Source organism: Danio rerio, chromosome 9 (genome assembly GCF_052040795.2).
Source record: "Danio rerio strain M-AB ecotype USA chromosome 9, GRCz13ab, whole genome shotgun sequence".
NCBI lineage: Eukaryota > Metazoa > Chordata > Actinopteri > Cypriniformes > Danionidae > Danio > Danio rerio.
Genome location: NC_141029.1, coordinates 13,059,471 through 13,078,872, shown reverse-complemented (window position 1 = coordinate 13,078,872; position 19,402 = coordinate 13,059,471). Strand labels below are relative to the sequence as shown.

The following is a 19,402-nucleotide window of genomic DNA, read 5'->3' as shown; positions in this document are numbered from 1 at the left end:
ACTGGCATGATCAATAACGTATATGTATCTTGTATGGCTTAGTGGACTGTGCGTGTGCACAACAGTGCTGTATTATAATTTTGTTTGGGTTCGAATCCCGACTAGTCCAAATACTACAAAATCATGATTTAATATATTTTAATCATGTTACTGTTTTATGGTGTAGTCTAGATAGGATACAGCTACGGATATGCCATCAATTTAGCATCATTTTTGTAACACTGTAAAACAATAATTCATATTTTTACAGTACTGTGATGGGATTAGGTTTTGGATATACGTTAATAAAATACAATGGGAAATTTAATTAATAATATAAATAATTATTGTTAACTTCTGGCCACGACTGTATCTGATCTAGCAACAACCCTGTTTTATGAACAAAACAATACAAATTTATTTACAAGGTGTTTATTCGTATGTCAGAGCAATGTTGAAACAAAACGATACAATAACAAAGCATTACCAACTGCTATTAAAGCATTTCAAAATAATTATTTCAGTTTGGATTCGAACCCATTATTCCCGCATAGTGGTCACGGACTCTAACCGCTCGTCTAAACCACTTGCAGATTTATGGCTACAAAGTGGGGTTTCATACCCTAATTTGCTCAACTGTTCTTTGCTGAAGCTGTTTCAGTGAAATACAATTAAAATGACCACTAGGTGTCGCCGTAGAGTGGTGTTTCGAAACGTTTCGAAGCTTCGACACATTTGCTTCGATAGTTTCAGTGTTTCACGAAGCCTCGCTTTGCCCACCACTAGGCAGAAGGCGAAGCAGAGTCAAGAAACAGGCTGGAGTAATACACAGGGAATCAGTCAGGAATAACGCTCAGAAATGCTGGCCGGGGCTAAACAAGACTTCGCACTGAATGAGCGTTTGGTGCTGGCTTATAAAGGGTACGTGGGTCATTAACGGGATTCTGTTCAGGTGTGCATGATCAGAGTGAAAGAATGATGTAATGCTTAGAAGGCCGGAGATGGTGGCCTCTGACACCTATACATAAAAAACAATTCTAGCAACATTTTAGCTGATTGTGCAACAGCTCTATCCATATTGGAGCTGTTAGTGTGGTCAGTATGGTTTAAAAAAAACACTATATTTACTATAAATTACTTTAGTATATTTTAATGTGGCGTCTGACAACTGAAAATAGATCAGCAGATATCGCAACCTCGGTTACTTTATACTTTGTTTTTTTTTTGTTTTTTTTCATTAACATTTCTTATTTATTTCACATTCTGATTCAGTGACTAATTAGTAATTGTTAAAATGACTATTATTAAATGAAATATTCTTAAGGATAAAATATGATGTGTTTGGAAGAGTGTACTTGCATTATGATTCTATTATATTGTCATTCTGGCATTATAGAATGAGTGGCATAAAATGGTCTTAAAATGACAATAATATCATTCATCGCAATGTATTTGGTGCGATATATCGTACAACAAAAAAATAGGTATCGTGACAGGCCTGCAGTATTTCATAAAATGAGTTGTGTTATCATCCAGTATCTAGTGTTTTTGTGAATTTTATTCACATTTTCATTATTGTTACAACTTTACCATTATTTAAATAACATTTAATCTTAATCTTAAATAATTTTATTTATAATAATGTAGTATTTTATATGATTATTACAACTTAAAATTACTGGACAAACAGCACAATTAAAATTTTGGGTCGAAACCAAGAACATTCTGGACATACTTTGCTAAAAAGTGAAACCAAAAATGCTTTAGAATAAATTTATATAGTGTCACACGATCCTTTAGAAATCAATATGCTGATTTGCAGTTCTAGAAACATTTACTGTTATTGTTAGTGCTGAAAACAGTTATGCTGGTTATTATTTTTGTGGAAATCATGAGTTTTTTTACTCATTTTCCAAACACAGATTTGATTATTATTATTTTTTTTCAAATGAATTCTGATATTTATGTCACTTCATTCCCCTTAAGGCTGTTAAATGAATTACTGATATTATCAATTTTACATGACAAATACAAACTGTACAATTCTGTTATTATTTTTACTTAAAAGTATTATTAATAATTTTTTTTTTCTTTTGCTAAGAAATATCCCAGTGATATATTCGGTATTGTGACATTTAATATTGACATAAGTGTATTAAAAGGCACTGATAAGTTCACGGTAGACACTGTTGCTGCGTCCAAAACCGCATACTTTCATACTATATAGTACCCTAAAATCCTTATGCGAGCCGAGTAGTATGGCTGAATTCATAGAATTCGAAAATCAGTATACAAGAAGAACCCGGATGACTTACTACTTCCGGTGAGATTCTAGAGTGCGCATCCCATGCACGCTGTGCTATCTCATGATGCCCTGTAAGAGAATTCGAGAATGAGAGTAAAGCAACGCAACTGGCGCAGGTAGGTCATGTGACCATGACAAAATGGCGTATGTAGTACGTCTGAATTCCATTCATACTTTTTACATTCATTCTGTATAGAATTTACTTTTCTAACGACTTAGTGGTTTGGTTTAATTCGAATGCAGTACCTACTGCGTAATAGGCGGTGTCAGACGCAGCCTGTGTTTCAGTTGAAGCTCTAATTAAATGGTCAGGATAAAGAGTGTTGGTTTGAGCTAGCTGAACTCTGCATGGTCAGATGGGACGTCCCCGATTCACCCTTCTCAAAGGAAGCTCAGGAGGATTGACCGTTTGCAGGCCGCAGCATTAGCTGAAGCTGAAGGGATGCACTGAAGGCTGAGGTGACTGAAGTGTCAAGGTTTACAGAGCGCAGTACTCACTGGAGTAATGCGAAGTGTGCCGGTTAGAGGGTGAGAAATATGTAAAGACCTGAGTCAAGGAAGTATCACTGTGTTTTCAATTGACAACCAAAAAAGGATCTTAAAGAAACAAATTTTTAATCCATTCAGCTGATCTCCGGGTCTGACAGAAGCACTTAGCATAGATTATTGAATTGGATTAGACCATTAGCATAGGTCTGGTGGATCTTACAAAAAAATAAAACAAAAAAATCACAATATAATGTTTACAAATCATTCTATAGGAATCATTTTTAAATATTTTTTTATCAATACATTTAAGAATATTACGATTTATATTTATTTAACCCCTTTATTTTAATTTACCTACATTTCTAAGCCAAAGAGTTTTAATAGTCAAAAGCATTAAATATAATAACAATATTATTTAAATATTTAACAAAATATCTGATCTCTTTATTATAAAATAAATATAAGCGTTAAAGACATTCTCAAACTTGATAAATAAAATGTTACAAAGTGTGTGCAATGGTAAAGGTAGATCAACATCTGTAAGGTGTCAATAATAATGATAAAGTAAACATCAAACTCTGTCAACAAAACTAATTAAGGTAATCAAATCTGAGCTTTTAAGTAAAGGAACTACTCATCATTATTCAAATACATATTGCAACATTACAAGTTGTGAAGTTAAATGACTCTATTACCCCCATATGCTAAAAAAAAATATTTCAGATGGGGAGCTAGTGGCTGGGATGCACAAGAAAAGAAAGCAAAAAGCCATTCTGGCGACATCCTTACATCCTTTTTTATTTAATAAATTTGATAAAATTATAGCACTTTATACCAAAACCTCACAACAAATCTTGTTTATTGATATTGAAAAGGGTGTCCGTCAATAAATATCCATACCGATTTTATTGCCCAGCCCTACATTAGCATCTTGCTCAAAAATGACCAGAGTTTTGATAATTTTTCTATTCAAAGTTTGACTGAGCTACTTCTGTAGCTGCATTATGTACTAAGACCAATAGAATAGTTGCTGTTTTCTTTGTCAATATGTCTAGGAATTAAACTGTCATCCTGGTGTAAAAATCAAGGAACTTTGGTGTTGTACCATGGCTGCAGCAGGCGCAATGATATTATTCACCTGAAAATCGGCCGGCAAATATTATTCCGATTCGTATATGCACAGTTCAGAATCTGCATCAAATTTAATGTTCTGAGTCATCTCTCTAAAATGTCACCATGTTTGCAAGGAGGTGTTCAAGTTGGTTATGGTGACGGAAATTTGGCAATCGCATAATTTTCAGGTGCTGTATCATTGCGCCTTTTATAGCCATGGCACGTTATCATACAGCAAATATATAACGATCACCTATGAGTCTCTTTGAATAAATGAATAAATGATTGGGCTTCAAAGTGACTCAGTGAACAATGATCCGAATCAGTATCAAATGATAGTACTTTCAGACATCAGTAATTGATAACCCTTAGGCTGTTCAGCCTGCATTTGTCCTAAGGAAGTGTACCTGCAGAAGAGCCATAACGAAGTGAGAGTGAAAATGACTGCAGATCTCGTTCAGCGTCTCTCTTTTGCTGCTTTTTAAATCTCTTTCCTCTGGCCAGCTCAGTTCCACTCATTTTAATGTAGTTGTTAACAGCTTGTGGTGGAGCGGTTTGTGTGGCTTTGGTGTCGGTAGCTTCGGACTCGATGAATGAAGGAGCGCAGACACAGTCGCTCTGGTGCAAAGGAGTGAATGAGGGATCTGCTCTCTCTGAACTAATCCATCTCTCTCTCTCTCTTTCTCACTCGCTCTCCTAAGCTTATGCCATTGGACGAATGCCTATAGTGTATGCAATGGGGTTGTGATTGGTTTAAAGGTTTTTAACAAATGTAGAATGCAGCAGGGACAGCAGGTTTATTAAAATATAGTGTGATATACATATTAATTAGTGTCTTGTATTAGCCATGTATGGGTTTACTATTTGGCTTATTAAATTGATTTGTTTTTTGTATTTCCTACAGTATACACAAATTTGTTTTCTTGTAGATTATTGGAATATCTTTACATTTTTTATACAGTTAACAACCATTTCTGTTCAAGTTTGTCTTGATACCTGATATTAATGTAGTAACTGCATAATATTGTTTATCTAATTATTACCTTGTTAAAAAAATGTCCGTTTATTCATTCATTCATTTTATTTTCAGCTTAGTCCCTTTTTTAATCCGGTGTCGCCACAGTGAAATAAACCACCAACTTATCCAGCACGTTTTTTTTTTATGCAGCTTATGCCCTTTCCGCCGCAACCCATCTCTGGGAAACATCCACACAAGCTCATTCACACATACACTCATACACTACAGAAAATTTAGCCTACTCAATTCACCTGTACCGCATGTCTTTGGACTGTGGGGGAAACCGAAGCACCCGGAGGAGAATCACACGAACGCAGGAAGAACATGCAAACTTCACACAGAAACGCCAACTGACCCAGCCGAGGCTCTAACCAGCGACCTTTTTGCTGTGAGGCGATAGCACTACCTAATGTGCCACTGCGCCACTTTCACATCAGCTCAAATGCTTTTTTCTAAAAAAAAAACTTTACATACACATTCATATATAATCGATATTTCATATAATGTTAGCAGTTTTTTTCCCAGTGATGGGTTGCAGCTGGAAGGGCATCTGTGAATGCATCCGGGAAGCGTGAAACATATGCTGGATAAGTTGGCGGTTCATTCCACTGTGGCGACCCCAGATTAATAAAGGGACTAAGCCAAAAAGAAAATGAATGAACAAATGTTAGCAGTTTACCCCGCCCTATGGCCGTTCAAGATGTTGGTGATTTTCTATTATATTCTCAAGTAGACCATTAAAGAAAATTGTTAGCTGAAACTATAGTTCTCTGTGCACCCCACCCATCCCCATTCTATAAATGTTATCATTTGGTCAAGATGTATTCGCCTCAAACAATGCAGAGACTACAAACTGTTGACTTATTTTTTCTATCATAATTCAACCCTTTTGGCAAATGAGCATCAACACACCATTTAGAGTGGAGGTTGGGTCGAGGCAGACTAATTTCTTACAACGTTGAACAGACACCATTTGATCTCTTATACTAATTGATTTAACAAATGAATCTTTATTGTTAAGTGTCATTGACAACTTTAATTGTAAATCAATAGCTTTTTCTTCAAATTCTTTTCAGACATGATTTTCACTTGGCTTTTATTGGCCTGACTGTTTCTTTAGTCTCTGTTGGATCTGATTGATTTCTATACAGTATGTGTTCAGCTGTAGAGTTTATGCTGAACAGCGCTGCTCATCTATCCTCTGATCTCACTCTGTCTTTCACTTTTGTGTTTTGTCTCACTGTGTCTTTCTCTCTTTCTTTCTGTGTCCACAGGAGTCGGAAGATTCAGATCCGGAACATTCCTCCTCATCTCCAGTGGGAGGTGAGTGTGTGTGCGTATAAACGTAGTGTGTATATGTGCATGTGTGTGGTGTGTATGTGTGTACCTAGTGTGTGTGCTTGTATCAAAATGTCCCAACAAGTATATTAAAACATGTAATTATTGAAATAATGAAAATGGCATATCAAATCATATAGAAAGAAAATGTGTTAATTAGGGTTGGGCGATTAATCGAAAAGTCATTTGAATTAAGAGATGCACTGACTCCAATACTTGAATCGGATATCAGTTGGATAACGCATATTTTTGCTGTTTCAGTCAGCTCAGCTGGTACCGATCCAAATCCGATCTTGGCTTGCGCTATAATCGGTGTAATTTTTAAATCAACAAAGCCATGAAGGTAGCCTCTTATAAGGCACTAGAAACTATTATAAGGTACTAGAAAGTTGTCATGTAGGCACATAATTATCACAGATAATTATTCAAGTGGTTATATTCATGATTGAATTGGTTCCAAAAAATTGAATTAATCTAATTAATTAGTTAATCTAGTTTTTCCAGGTAAATTTTTTTTTCAATTACTTTCGCATGCAAGCTTATTGTGCAGCACAGCCTTCGCGCGGTCACATACCCCGCACCTCTTAAAAAAATTGAACTGCACTTTGTGACAACGCATAACACAAGCTTTGTGATTGATCGGTTTGATATTGGTGACGTGCATGGGCGGCGCAGATTAATTTCAGTTGTTCAAAAAATAATTATAGTGTGTGTTTTCTCTGAATTATTTTACAATCAAGTAATGCACCCTTTGTTCAGAAATCTCTTACTGGTAATATGTAAACATATTTACTGTGCAAAACTTGTCAGTGAACTATGAGAGCAAAAAAATGAAATAAATTATAAAACAATTGTTCATTTATCGTAATCGAGTTAAAATGTTGAATTAATGGAGATTTTGCTTTTACTCCAACTCGTCCAGCCCTAATGTAAATGCTTCAAAAGTTTAAAATGTTGAGGGTTGTGTTTGGGTAATGGGACAGAATATACAGTTTGTACAGCATAAAAATCATTATGTGTATGGGAAGTCCTCATTAAATATGAAAACCCAAATGTCTGTGTGTGTTGGTAGTGGTTTACTCTTATATTACCAAGGCCAATATATTTATTCTGATATTTGTCATTTTTAAGAATCAGCATAGGCCAGTATGTTTTTTAGTTTGACCATTGTTTTTGAGGCAGGACTTTTATTTTGACAGGTCTGAGAGTGGCAGTGCCTGAGCACACTGTGCTTACATTCACACTCCTGATCACTGTTGATCAGTTCTGTCTATACTGATAGACATATATATAATAATCAGATAGAACTGTCAAACAAAGTAACTAAAATGTATACAATACGAATTATAACAATTACACAAAACACAAACCTTGCAAATTTTGTCAGATCCAGCTGTGAGATCTTATAAAGTGTGCATTTGTGTCCTGCATGATCACCTGTTCTCTGCACGATGGTCGGTCTTTGTTAACTGGATGCTGACAGGTGGAGAGTTCAGCTTAACTGGACATATATTATCCACAAACTTTAACCTTGTGATTTTAAATGGACTGTATGCAGAGCTAGAGTTTTAAAGACAATGATAAACTTCCGGTGAAAGCTTAAATTTCATAAGGTTGTTTGTACGCCATCAATGTTGTAATGTAATTACAATACATTCAGGTAAATAGACTTAAGCCTTCAATTATTTGTTTAAGCGTAAAACGAACGCATGTGTGTGCGCATGTGTGGTCAGCATACTTGTCTCCTCTGGGCTGCATCTCTTCATTCTCTGAGTGACTCTGTGTTTGAGAAGCTCTGCCCCAAACACACACACGTGCACTTCCTCTGCAGTCCATGCGAATCAGTCTGGAGAGCTTTCAGCCCTGGTGACCCAGTTGTAAATCCTGATGACATCATCACTGGCCCACTTGCATACTCTCACACACTTGTGTGTGTGTGCGTGTGTTTGTGTGTGTGTGTTTGTAAACTGTGGCTCTGTATTATTCTGCGTTGCTCTCTTGAGTTTTTGGGTTCTTTGTAAAAATTGTCACGCTCAATCGGCCAATATATGTACCATGCTATATATAATACTGATATTTGCCATTGTTAAAGCTGAACAAGAACAGTCACTTGTTACAGATTAGAGCATAAATGATCATTGAATACATTTTGTTACTCAAATGATTTAAAAAGCGGTGGATATATACTCTTAAGACTATATACCATTTTTGAACTGCAAAGTTACAGCAAAGCCTATTGAAGGCAAGCCTGAAATCAGTATCCTAAAAAGCATAACGACTAATGCTAACGCTGCCTCTATGTCAGTACACAGGGATGGAGAGTAAATCACTATGTGATTGGCTAAGAAGTGCTTCACATGACTAAGTTAGCCTTACAGGTTTTCCAATGATAGGTAATACAGACATTTTAATTTCACCCATAGTAAGAAAATCCTTGGTTAATCTCAGAAGAAGAAAAAAAACTGCGCACAGTATGCTTTTTTTTTTTAAAGAAATGAATGCTTCAATTGGACTGGATGGATTTTAATGTCTTTTATTATGTTGAAAAAGATTTGTATAATTCAAATAAATGCTGTTCTTTTGAACTTTCGTTTCATCGAGGTATTGATGAAATTAAAATCGTATCAGTTTCCACAATTATTTTAACATTTGTAGTAAAAGTAGCAAATGTTTCTTGAGCTGCAGATCGGCATATTAGAATGTTTTTTCATGACTGATTAGTGTAATGAATAATAATTTTATAATAACTAAGAATAGAAAACAGTTGTTTTGCATTGTAATAATATTTTTACAATATTATGCTTTAGCTGCATTTTCGAACAGGTAGTCAAAGATTGCCATCAGTGTGGTGCAAGAATATCTCACCAGCCTTAGACATTTCAGTACTGCATTTTTTATATATACGTTTATGTTAGTCTGAAAAAATAACAAGCAATGATCAATGTAATGGAAGCATTTTCATTTTAGGGTGAATTTTTCCTTTTCTTTTACAACTTTGTGTTTTTCTGGTATTTGGTCTAAATGAGTTTAATGTTTTTCTTTTTGTGTTGCAAATTAATTGTGCTTTTCTCTTTGCAGGTTTTGGACAGCTTATTAGCACAGTATGGTACTGTAGAAAATGTGGAGCAAGGTAAAGACTTGGATAGTCTGAAATGACTATACTTAAATCCTCTATTATATTTTTTGTTTTTTGTTTTCATAGTTGACATTTCAAGAAGTGTTTTGCAGTATGACGTGCTGTTATTTAACTAAAGTTAATTGTGATATTTTAATATTTAATATGCTTGCAGCTTGCATGACTATATTAATTGATGGATTGTGTGGATTCATTTATTTTTTACACCATTCGACTAGTGAACTAGTGAAAGCAAAATTGAACCCACACACACTCTTAAAATTTGATTCATTTGATTATTTAGTTATTGATAGATTATTGACATTAGCAAATATAGAAAGAGCCAAGTATGTACACTTGAATTAGATTGCTTTCCTATTGATAATATAAATTGAACGAATAATTCTCCAACTGTATTTATGTGAAGCTGCTTTGACTCAATCTACATTGTAAAAGCGCTATACAAATAAAGCTGAATTGAATTGAATTGAATTTATACTCATTTGTTAAAGTTTATTTCTTCTGTTGAACACAAAAGCAATATTTTGTAGAATGTTGGAAATTGCATTGACATCCATATAATTTTTTTCCCCAACTGTGGATGTCAACAGCTACTGGTTTCCATCGTTCTTCATAATACGTGAAGTTGCACTAACTAATTTCGAGAGGAGCACGTGATATGATTGACCACAGCTGGTCTCGCATCTACAATCAATAGTTAGCCCATCAGATTAATCCAAACTCACTTTAAGTAGCCTAGCAAAAAATTACTCCCTTATCTTTGTTTTCTGAAGAATCCCCCATCCACCCCTTCTCCCCCTTTTTTCCTTTACCACAGGGAGCTCTCGAGAACTACCTGATCTCGAACTCCCCTTACATGCTCAATCGACTAGGCGGGAGCCCTGGGCTCAATTATCTCAGAGCTCAGGGTTCTCTCCCTAGACAGCATGCCAAACCTGCTAATAGCATCAAGCAATATACAAGTGTGAACTCTTAAATTTATTTTTTATGTTCGACAGAAGAAAGAAACCACATCAGGGTGAGTAAATAGTGAGTTAATTTAAATTTCAGGTCAACCATAACTTTAACTACAATTAAATTAAAAAAGTCACACGAAATGTTAGCTTACAGTACAGATTAATTAAAGAGTAGTGATTGTACTTAAAAATGCACTTTCCTTTACATTCATTTGTATTTTAGCCTAAAATCTAGATTACCATTTCTATTTCTGTCATTGAAAATTGATAAAAAATATATATATATATATTATAAAATAAGGTATTTTCTGTTAAGATCTTTGATGTGCCCATGTGAATGAATCTGAATTACAAACAGATTGTGAACTACAGAGACAATGTGTGCACTCACTGCAGATCAAACATCATCCACACTCGGGTCACATCAACACTCGCAACCAGTGGAGACGTTTCAGTCTTGAGGTTTAGTAATTGTCGTTCCCGAAAAAGGAAGAGGGAGAGAGAGAGAGGGAAAACACACAGGCAGCGTAACTGAGAGAGAGAATGAATGAAAGTCACAGACAAACAGTGTTTGATAGAGACATGAAATCTAGTCTGAGATGAGTTTGTGTATTAAGGGTGAGGGAGAGTCTGGTGTGAAGGTCCTGCTGTAATGTGTGTGTATTCATGGAGGTGTAGTGTAGTAATGAGGAGGTAAATATAGGTGCCTGTGGTCTCTCTGTTGAGACCCAGTCTTGCCCTTTACTCCTTAAATTAAGATGTATTTTGGTTGATCAGATTACAATATGCTACAGACATATCACCCTGCAGCGCAAGACTGGTTACTGACTGAAGCTAAGCAGGGATACCACAAGGGAAAACTAAGTTGCTGTTGGAAGTGGTGTTAGTGAGGCCAGCAGGGGGCGCTCAACCTGCAGTCTGTGTGAGTCGTAATGGCCCAGTAAAGTGAAGGGGACACTATACTGTCAGTGAGCGCCGTCTTTCAGATGCGACTCTATGTGAGTCAGGGGTGTAACCCCAGTGTCATGGCCAAATTCCCTTCATTGCCCCTTACCCATAATGACCTCCCAATCATCCCCATCCACCGAATTGGCCTGATCATTGGGACACTATAGTGTCAGTGAGCGCCGTCTTTCAGATGCGACTCTCTGTGGGTCAGGGGTGTAACCCCAGTGTCATGGCCAAATTCCCTTTATTGGCCCTTACCCATAATGAGTTTATACAGCCAATTTGTAAACTTTGAAACAAAATTATATGTATGTATTTCTGAATTCTGATATTTGATCCAATATTGAGAAATAAGCTTGCAAATTATAATCATGAACATTATGAACACAAAATACTTTTTTAAATGGTAGATTAAATTCTGTTTGCCTAGCAGTTCTTGGCATTTAAATATCTCAGTGTTGTTGTCGTTAGCAATCTGCAGTGTGTTTTCAGATACCCTCCTCCACCCCAGCTCCTCCTGTGTATACTGTAGATATGCTTTGAGCTGAATGCATGTTATGTTTGCAGCAGCAGCAGTGTGTTATATTCTCAGACAGCATGTTTGCAAATATACTACCAGTAGCAAGTCTTATTACTTGCTCTGCACCAATAATCGAATAATAATCAATAATCAGTCAGCAGCATAGCAGATCTATGCCGCATTAATAACACATTAATGTTGCCATAATTATTATACTAAATCTATCAGAGAGTTTTATGACAGAAATATGTTTATTAAACCTTTGACGATCTCAGCGGTACATTGAAATCTAGAACGGTATAAAAGGGTATTATACTGGGTCCATAATACAGGAAAAGATGGGGAAATCTAGTTTAAATCACGTGCACAGTCCATAGAAATGTATTTTAATCTATATGGTTTTGATTTCTAACAAAATGTAAAAAATAAATAAATTTATTTATATAATATCATTAAAGGGGACCTATTATGCAACTTTATTTAAGGTGTGATCAATACAGGAAACATACATCATCACACCACCCTGTTACTTCTGTACTTAAACATCTTCACTGGCTTTCTATTAAGTCACAGATTGATTTTAAGACCTTGATTTCAACCTTCAAAGCTAGCAGGCTAGCACCTGGTTACAATTGTGACCTAGTGACTCTTGCCACTCCAGCTCGCAGTCTTTGTTCAGCCTCAGGACTTACCCTGTATTAGCCACACGGTAAACTCAGTCCACGGGTGGTAGGGCTTTCTCATACACTGCGCCTAACCTGTGTAATGCACTACCCATCAGCATTAGGAATGCTGCTTCTCTGAACTGTTTTAAGAAACTTCTTAAGTCTCACCTTTTTAGTATTGCATTAACTTAGGATGATCATTCTGTTAACTTTTATTCTATCTTATGGTTCAAATCCTTGTTTTTTTTGCTTTTTATTAATTGTTGTGCTGTTTCTGCTATTGTTAGTCTTATTCTGTGTTCACATCAGCTGTGGAAGAAGCGTCAAGCGCGAGTGATTTACATGTTAAGTCAATGCAAATGCGCAAATAGACAACTTGCGGCACGATACGTGCGAGTGGTCTGGCGCAAGTTGTGCGAATGGCGCTTTGCGAATTGAGCTTTTAGCGTGTTTGACGATGAAAGCCCTGGTCGTCCAGGTTAAGTTTCTGGATGAGTTTTTGAGCTCACAGAGCTGGATACACCTCTGAAAGGATCTAGTGTATCTAGTGTATCAAGGCTGTTTTTAAAGCCTTCATAAAGCACTTAAACACTGTTATTTTCTCAAATCCATGTTAGCCATTTAGCAACAAAGCTAGAGTCACCGGGCAGACAGAAGCAGTGCCCATCACGCGAATCCATGGCTGTTCTGAAAGGAATTCGACACGCGAATGTAGCGGGATTCACACGCGAATGAAGCGAGTAAACTCATATGTTTACGCGGCTATTTACGTGCAAATAGCATGATTTATCAGTGCATTCCACATCTGGTGTGAACAAGCATAAGGAAAGTGCATTGCAAATAAAAAATACTTTTATTATTAAAAATAGAATCTCATTTTTGCTGTTAGTGGTGTCGATATTCACACACTGTTGTGAAGCGATTTAAAGTCTTAAAAGTCTTAAAGTCTTAAAAGTGATGTTTTTGAGCTGCTGACTGTATGAAGTGCATTTTAAAAATAGTTTTACAATACAAATACCATCCAAACAATGTTATCGTATAGCTTATGCACTGATCTAGCAAAATAAATATAAACACATCAGTGCAGCGCTAGTTCTCTTTGTGTTTCAGGGCTATTATCATGATGTGTCTTCATCTGTGACGCGCATTGTGTTTTAGATTTATCGCTTGAGCTTTACAGTAGGGCTTTGTGGTGTTCTTCATGTGTGAAGCTCTGGATTTCTGCCAGTCGTCCCACTCAACTTCCTCCAGACAGACTGTCTGGTCCTCCAGGCACACAACTACATCTGATCAATACAGCCGCATACATTTTCTCCTTAAACTGCCATATTGTCTCTGCAGTGGCTTCCTTCTGTAATTACTGAAATGACCTTAGTGAAATACTTATAATGTAGCAAAACCTTTGTTTATACTCTTCAGAGAATATAATACAGTTTGACCTTCAAGAGGTGTAATCCAAGTGTTTCCTAAACTCTGTGATGCTTTGTGTGAATTATGGGAGTAACATCCATTAAATTGCAAACAAATAGTGAAGTGTCATTTTAGAAACTGGGTACAATGAGGTGCCATTCTCCTCAGTTTAAGCACAGAATTAAAAGGCAATTCTTATTTAAATAAACAAATTACATTCATCAGACCATGAATACCATCAATTCTTTTAGTTTTCACACTTAAAACTCGAAATCAATTCAAAAGAAGATGACTTTTGGTAGCTGATGATATGAGTTTTAAAGCTGAAGAAATCCTGGACGAGGAATCATGCAGCTGACCTTATTGCATGCCTAGCCTATTTGTATGCCATATACAGTATTTATATTTAGAAAACATGCTTGTGTACACTTATTTTATAGCTATGTTGTTGTCACATCCGTGTTGTGATAGGATTACAAGTTTTAATCGGAATATATATAAAACGCATATAAAATATTCATTTGGACTGATGGAAATTGGTGCATGTAAACATACAGTAGCCATTGTGTCTGTATTTAGGTGCTACACAGGGCTTTGATCTGTGGACATTAGGGCTGTTTTGTGCTTGTCCTGTGAAGCACACATCTGGCCATGGAATAGCAATCCTCGTTTTCTATGCAGACACACTCAAGTGGCTCTTCATAGCACTAGTGTAAAACTGTTTGTTTGTCTGTGTACCTGATAGAACAGCATGCAGTCTCACATGCTTATGAATAAGCACAAGGTCCCTGTTTATAAATATGGAATTGATTTCATTTGCTCTTTCTTCTGCAGTTAACACTGACACTGAAACAGCAGTGGTGAATGTGACGTACTCGACGAAAGAGGAGGCTAAAGTGTAAGAGTCTGAAGCATTTATTCTTCATTTTCAAATAAAGATGTCGTTTAGACATTCGTTTGTTTTTGCATAAAATAACTGAAAAGGTGCTATGTTTTTAGATTTCACATTTATATACAATACCACACCAATGTTTTAACTTCAGAAGGTTTAACTTTAATTTACTTATTGAATTAAATGTAATTAAATTTATTTGGTGGAATAACACTGACCTTTTCAAAACACACACACACACACACACACACACACACATTTGCATATATACATACATACATACTTGCATACATACATTCATCTGCCACTTTATTAGGTACACTTTACTAGTTCCGGGTTGGACCCACTTTTGCCTTCAGGGCTGCCCTAATCTTTTGTGGCATAGATTCAACAAGGTATTGGAAATATTCTTCAGAGATTTTGCTCCCTATTGACATGATAGCATCACACAGTTGCTGCAGATTTGTTGGCTGCACATCCATGCTGCGAATCTCCCGTTCCACCACAATCCATAGAAGATGGGTACACGGTGGTCACGAATGGGATGGACATGGTCAACAATACTTAGGTAGGCTGTGGTGTTGACACGATGCTCAAATGGTACTAATGGGCTCAGAGTGTGCCAAGAAAATATCTCCCACACCATTACATCACCACCACCAGTCTGAAAAAGTTGATACAAGGCAGGATGGATCCATGCTTTCATTTTGTTGACGCCAAATTCTGGCCCTACCATCTGAATCAGAAATCAAGTCTCATCAGACCAGGCAACATTTTTTTTATCCAATCTTCTATTATCCAATTTTGGTGAGCCTGTGTGAATTGTAGCCTCAGTTTCTATTCTTAGCTGACAGGAGTGGCACCCGGTGTGGTCTTCTGCTGCTGTAGCCCATCTGCCTTAAGGTTCCAAGTGTTGTGCGTTCAGTGATGCTCTTCTGCATACTTCGGTTATTTTGAGTTACTGTTGCCTTTCTATCAGCTCAAACCAGTCTGGTCGTTCTCCTCTGACCTCACTGGATATTTTCTCTTTTTCAGACCATTCTTTGTAATCCCCAGAGATGGTTGTGCGTGAATATCCCAGTAGATCACCAGTTTCTGAAATACTCTGACCAGCCCATCTAGCACCCACAACCATGCCACAGTCAAAGTCACTTAAATCCCCTTTCTTCCCCATTCTGCTGCTCTGTTTGAACTGCAGCAGACTGTCTTGACCATGTCTACATGCCTAATTGTGTTGAGTTGCTGCCATATGATTGGCTGATTAGAAATTAGCTTTAACCAGCAGTTGGACAGGTGTACCTAATAAAGTGGCTGGTTAGTGTATGTTACGCTGAATGATTTATTTATTATATATTTGATTTATTTATTAATGTATTTATTACTTTCTACTCATATAAAATTGCTATTAATTTTTGCTTTATTGTCTTTGACTCAAAGAAAATTGACAGAAATTACTATTGTTCAGTTAAAGTCAGAATTATTAGCCCCCCTGTTTATTTTTTCCCCCAATTTCTGTTTAACAGAGAGAATATTTTTTCAACACATTTCTAAACAACAGTTTTAGTAACTCATTTCTAAAAACTGATTTATTTTATCTTTACCATGATGACAGTACATTTTCAGTAAATTTTGTTTTCAAGACACTTCTATACAGCTTAAAGTGACATTTAAAGGTTTAACTAGGTTAATTACGTTAACTAGGCAGGTCAGGGTAATTAGGCAATTTATTGTATAACAATGGTTTGTTCTGTAGACTATCGAAAAAATAATTGCTTAGAGGCTAATAATTTTGACCTTAAAATGGTGTTTAAAAAGAAAAACTGTTTTATTCTAGCCCAAATAAAACAAATAAAGACTTTCTCCAGAAGAAAAAATATTATCAGACATACTGTTAAAATTTCCTTGCTGTTAAACTTAATTTGGGAAATATATATATAAAAAAAACAATTTCAAAGCGGGGCTAATAATTCCAACTTCAATTGTGTATATATAACAAATAGCATTTCTATATTAATAGAAAGTATAATAAATACAAGTGAAGTGTCTGTTCCTACCATGACTTGCATGAAAATAAAAATATTGATGATTTAATAATGTTCTATCATCAGCCTAACATATTTATGTACAATATGAAACATCCTTAATTAGACATGTATTCATTAAAATATTTAAAGGAATACGGCATCATACAGTTTTAATATATTTTGAAGGATTTTTAAAATTTGCTGGACTTAAGGATAGGGAAAATTATTGGCAATAAATGATAATTAAATCATGTTTTGGGGCCATGTTGTGATTTTGGGGTCCTCATAGAGTCTTTGTATTATGTAGTCATCTAATGATTCCTGTTCTTAATTTATATGATACGATTTTTGATATATAAAACTGTTGTTTTACGTACCATGTTACTGGATTAGTTTAAATACACCAACAGAAAAGCTGTATTACTTACCCTTTGCTTCAATATTTAAATTCTTTGACCCATGTCAGATTAAACACGTCAGTGAATCATTTATTAATGTCATACATTCTAATACATGACATGTGATGCAGAAAACAGGATCTTCATCTGAAAAGTTGTCCACATTGATATACTCTCGTTATCACACTGCCTACTCTTTGTTTGAGTTTTGAAAAACACCAGCTTTACTGATTATAAAAAAAGTAATTGTTCCACTGATAGTTGTCACCATCTGTGTCTTCAGAGCTGTGGAGAAGTTAATAGAACAGACGTTTGAGGATTACTCCTTTAAAGTGTCTTATATCATGGATATGGATGCTGCTGCGGCTCTGCCTGCGACCCGGAATCGCCGGGGGGGAAGGACCTCACGGGAGCAGGACTCTCAGCCTGGGACGTCTGGAAGCTCCCTGGGATCCCGGCAGAAGCAGCCAGATTTCCCCCTGCGCATGCTGGTGCCCACACAGTTTGTGGGAGCCATCATTGGCAAAGAGGGACTCACAATCAAGAACATCACCAAACAGACGCAGTCGAAGTAAGTGAGAGAGAATAGTGTGTTAATAAGAGAATTATGAAGGGTTAAGGCATGTCTGTGTGGAGTTTGCATATTCTCTCCAAGTTTGCGTGGGTTTTCTCCGGGTGCTCCGGTTTCCCCCACAGTCCAAAGACATGGCCATAGTGAATGTCTGTGGATGAGTGTGTATGGATGTTTCCCAGTACTGGGTTGCAGCTGGAAAAGCATCCGCTGTGTAAAACACATGCTGGATAAGTTGGCGGTTCATTCGGCTGTGGCAACCCCAGAATAATAAAGGGACTAAGCCAAAGGAAAATGAATAAATGAAGAGTTAATGTGGTATACTTCAAAAAAAATTACTTAATTTAAAAACAACAAAAAATTAGCTTGGTGGCTTAGTGGTTAGCACTGTCACCTCACAGCAAGAAGCTCCCTGGTTCAAGGCTGGACCAATTGGCATTTTTGTGTGATGTTTGCATGTTCTCCAGGTGCCCCGGTTTCTCCCAAAATCCAAAGACGTGTGCAGTAGTTGAATTGGATGAACTATTATTGGCCGTAGGGTATGAGTGTGTGTGAATTAGTGTGTATGCGTGTTTCTCAGTACTGGGTTGTGGCTGGAAGAGCATCAGCTGCATAAAACATATCCTGCAATAGTTGGCAGTTCATTCCACTGTTTGACCTTTAAAATAGAGACTAAGCTGACGGAAAATAAATGAATGAATAAAAATGACTATCATATATAGAATTCTATAATATATTGATAAATGTAATTCACACTTAAAATGTAACATGTTTTTAATCAAAAACATGTTAAAAATTTTTTTTTGATCAAAAGAACTGTAAAAACTGTAATATTGGGAGAATTAGTACAGTTTGAATGAGTTTTCTATTTTAATATCTTTTAAAATAAAACTAATTCTTGTTGTGTTGATTTTTTTTTATTAATTAATGCATCCTTGCTAAGTAAAGAAAAAGTATTATAAAAAGAAAATCACACTGACCATTAACTTTCAAACATTAGTTTGCATATAACTGCTGCAAACGAATATTACATTCAATATTATATTTTACATGAAACTATAGTTTTCAAGCACAGAAAATCTGTTATCTGTTGATTAGTTCACAAGTATATTTTAGACACTAAATATAATGAAATTGTTTAAAGAATCCTATTTTTTATGAACAAATATGTACATTTATGGCTCAATGCTGAAATAAACCTTCTTAGTAGTTCAGAATTTACTTCCCCTGCCAACACAAAAACACTAAAACATGAAATTAATAAAATAAATATAAATTTAGTTGCTTTTGACCCATGCTTTCCTGTATTGTAGTAAATAAACATAAATAAAATATAAATAAACCGATCTGACACTGTTTCAATTAACTATAATCTTCTATGTGAAGCTGCTTTGACACAACAAATCGACATTGTAAAAGCGCTATAGAAATAAAGATGAACTGAATTGAATAAACGTATAACGTTAGCAACATTTTAGACACAAAAAATCTTAATTCCACTGATTCTGTCAGTATTAATCCAGAACAAATAATTCAATTCAATTCAGCTTTATTTGTATAGCGCTTTTACAATGTAGATTGTGTCAAAGCAGCTTCACATAGATGGTCGTAGTAACTGGAACAGTGTAGTTCAGTTTTTA

At 35.9% G+C, this 19,402-nt stretch overlaps 3 protein-coding genes across 6 annotated transcripts in view; all 3 read left to right on the top strand.

Moving 5' to 3' along the window:
• The window catches only part of LOC141376079 (uncharacterized), a 996,984-nt gene that overhangs the window by 846,732 nt on the left and 130,850 nt on the right, over positions 1-19,402 (top strand). The window lies entirely within an intron of this gene.
• The window catches only part of igf2bp2a (insulin-like growth factor 2 mRNA binding protein 2a), a 107,323-nt gene that overhangs the window by 50,221 nt on the left and 37,700 nt on the right, over positions 1-19,402 (top strand). For all 4 annotated transcript variants that reach the window (XM_087265791.1, XM_087265793.1, XM_087265792.1 and 1 more), the window contains 4 exon segments: positions 6,179-6,227; positions 9,321-9,372; positions 14,712-14,775; positions 17,475-17,762. In XM_087265791.1, the coding sequence (XP_087121917.1) occupies positions 6,179-6,227; positions 9,321-9,372; positions 14,712-14,775; positions 17,475-17,762 (453 nt within the window).
• LOC147842282 (uncharacterized) overlaps positions 1-19,402 on the top strand; it is a 164,318-nt gene that overhangs the window by 143,746 nt on the left and 1,170 nt on the right. The gene's annotated exons all lie outside the window — the stretch shown is intronic.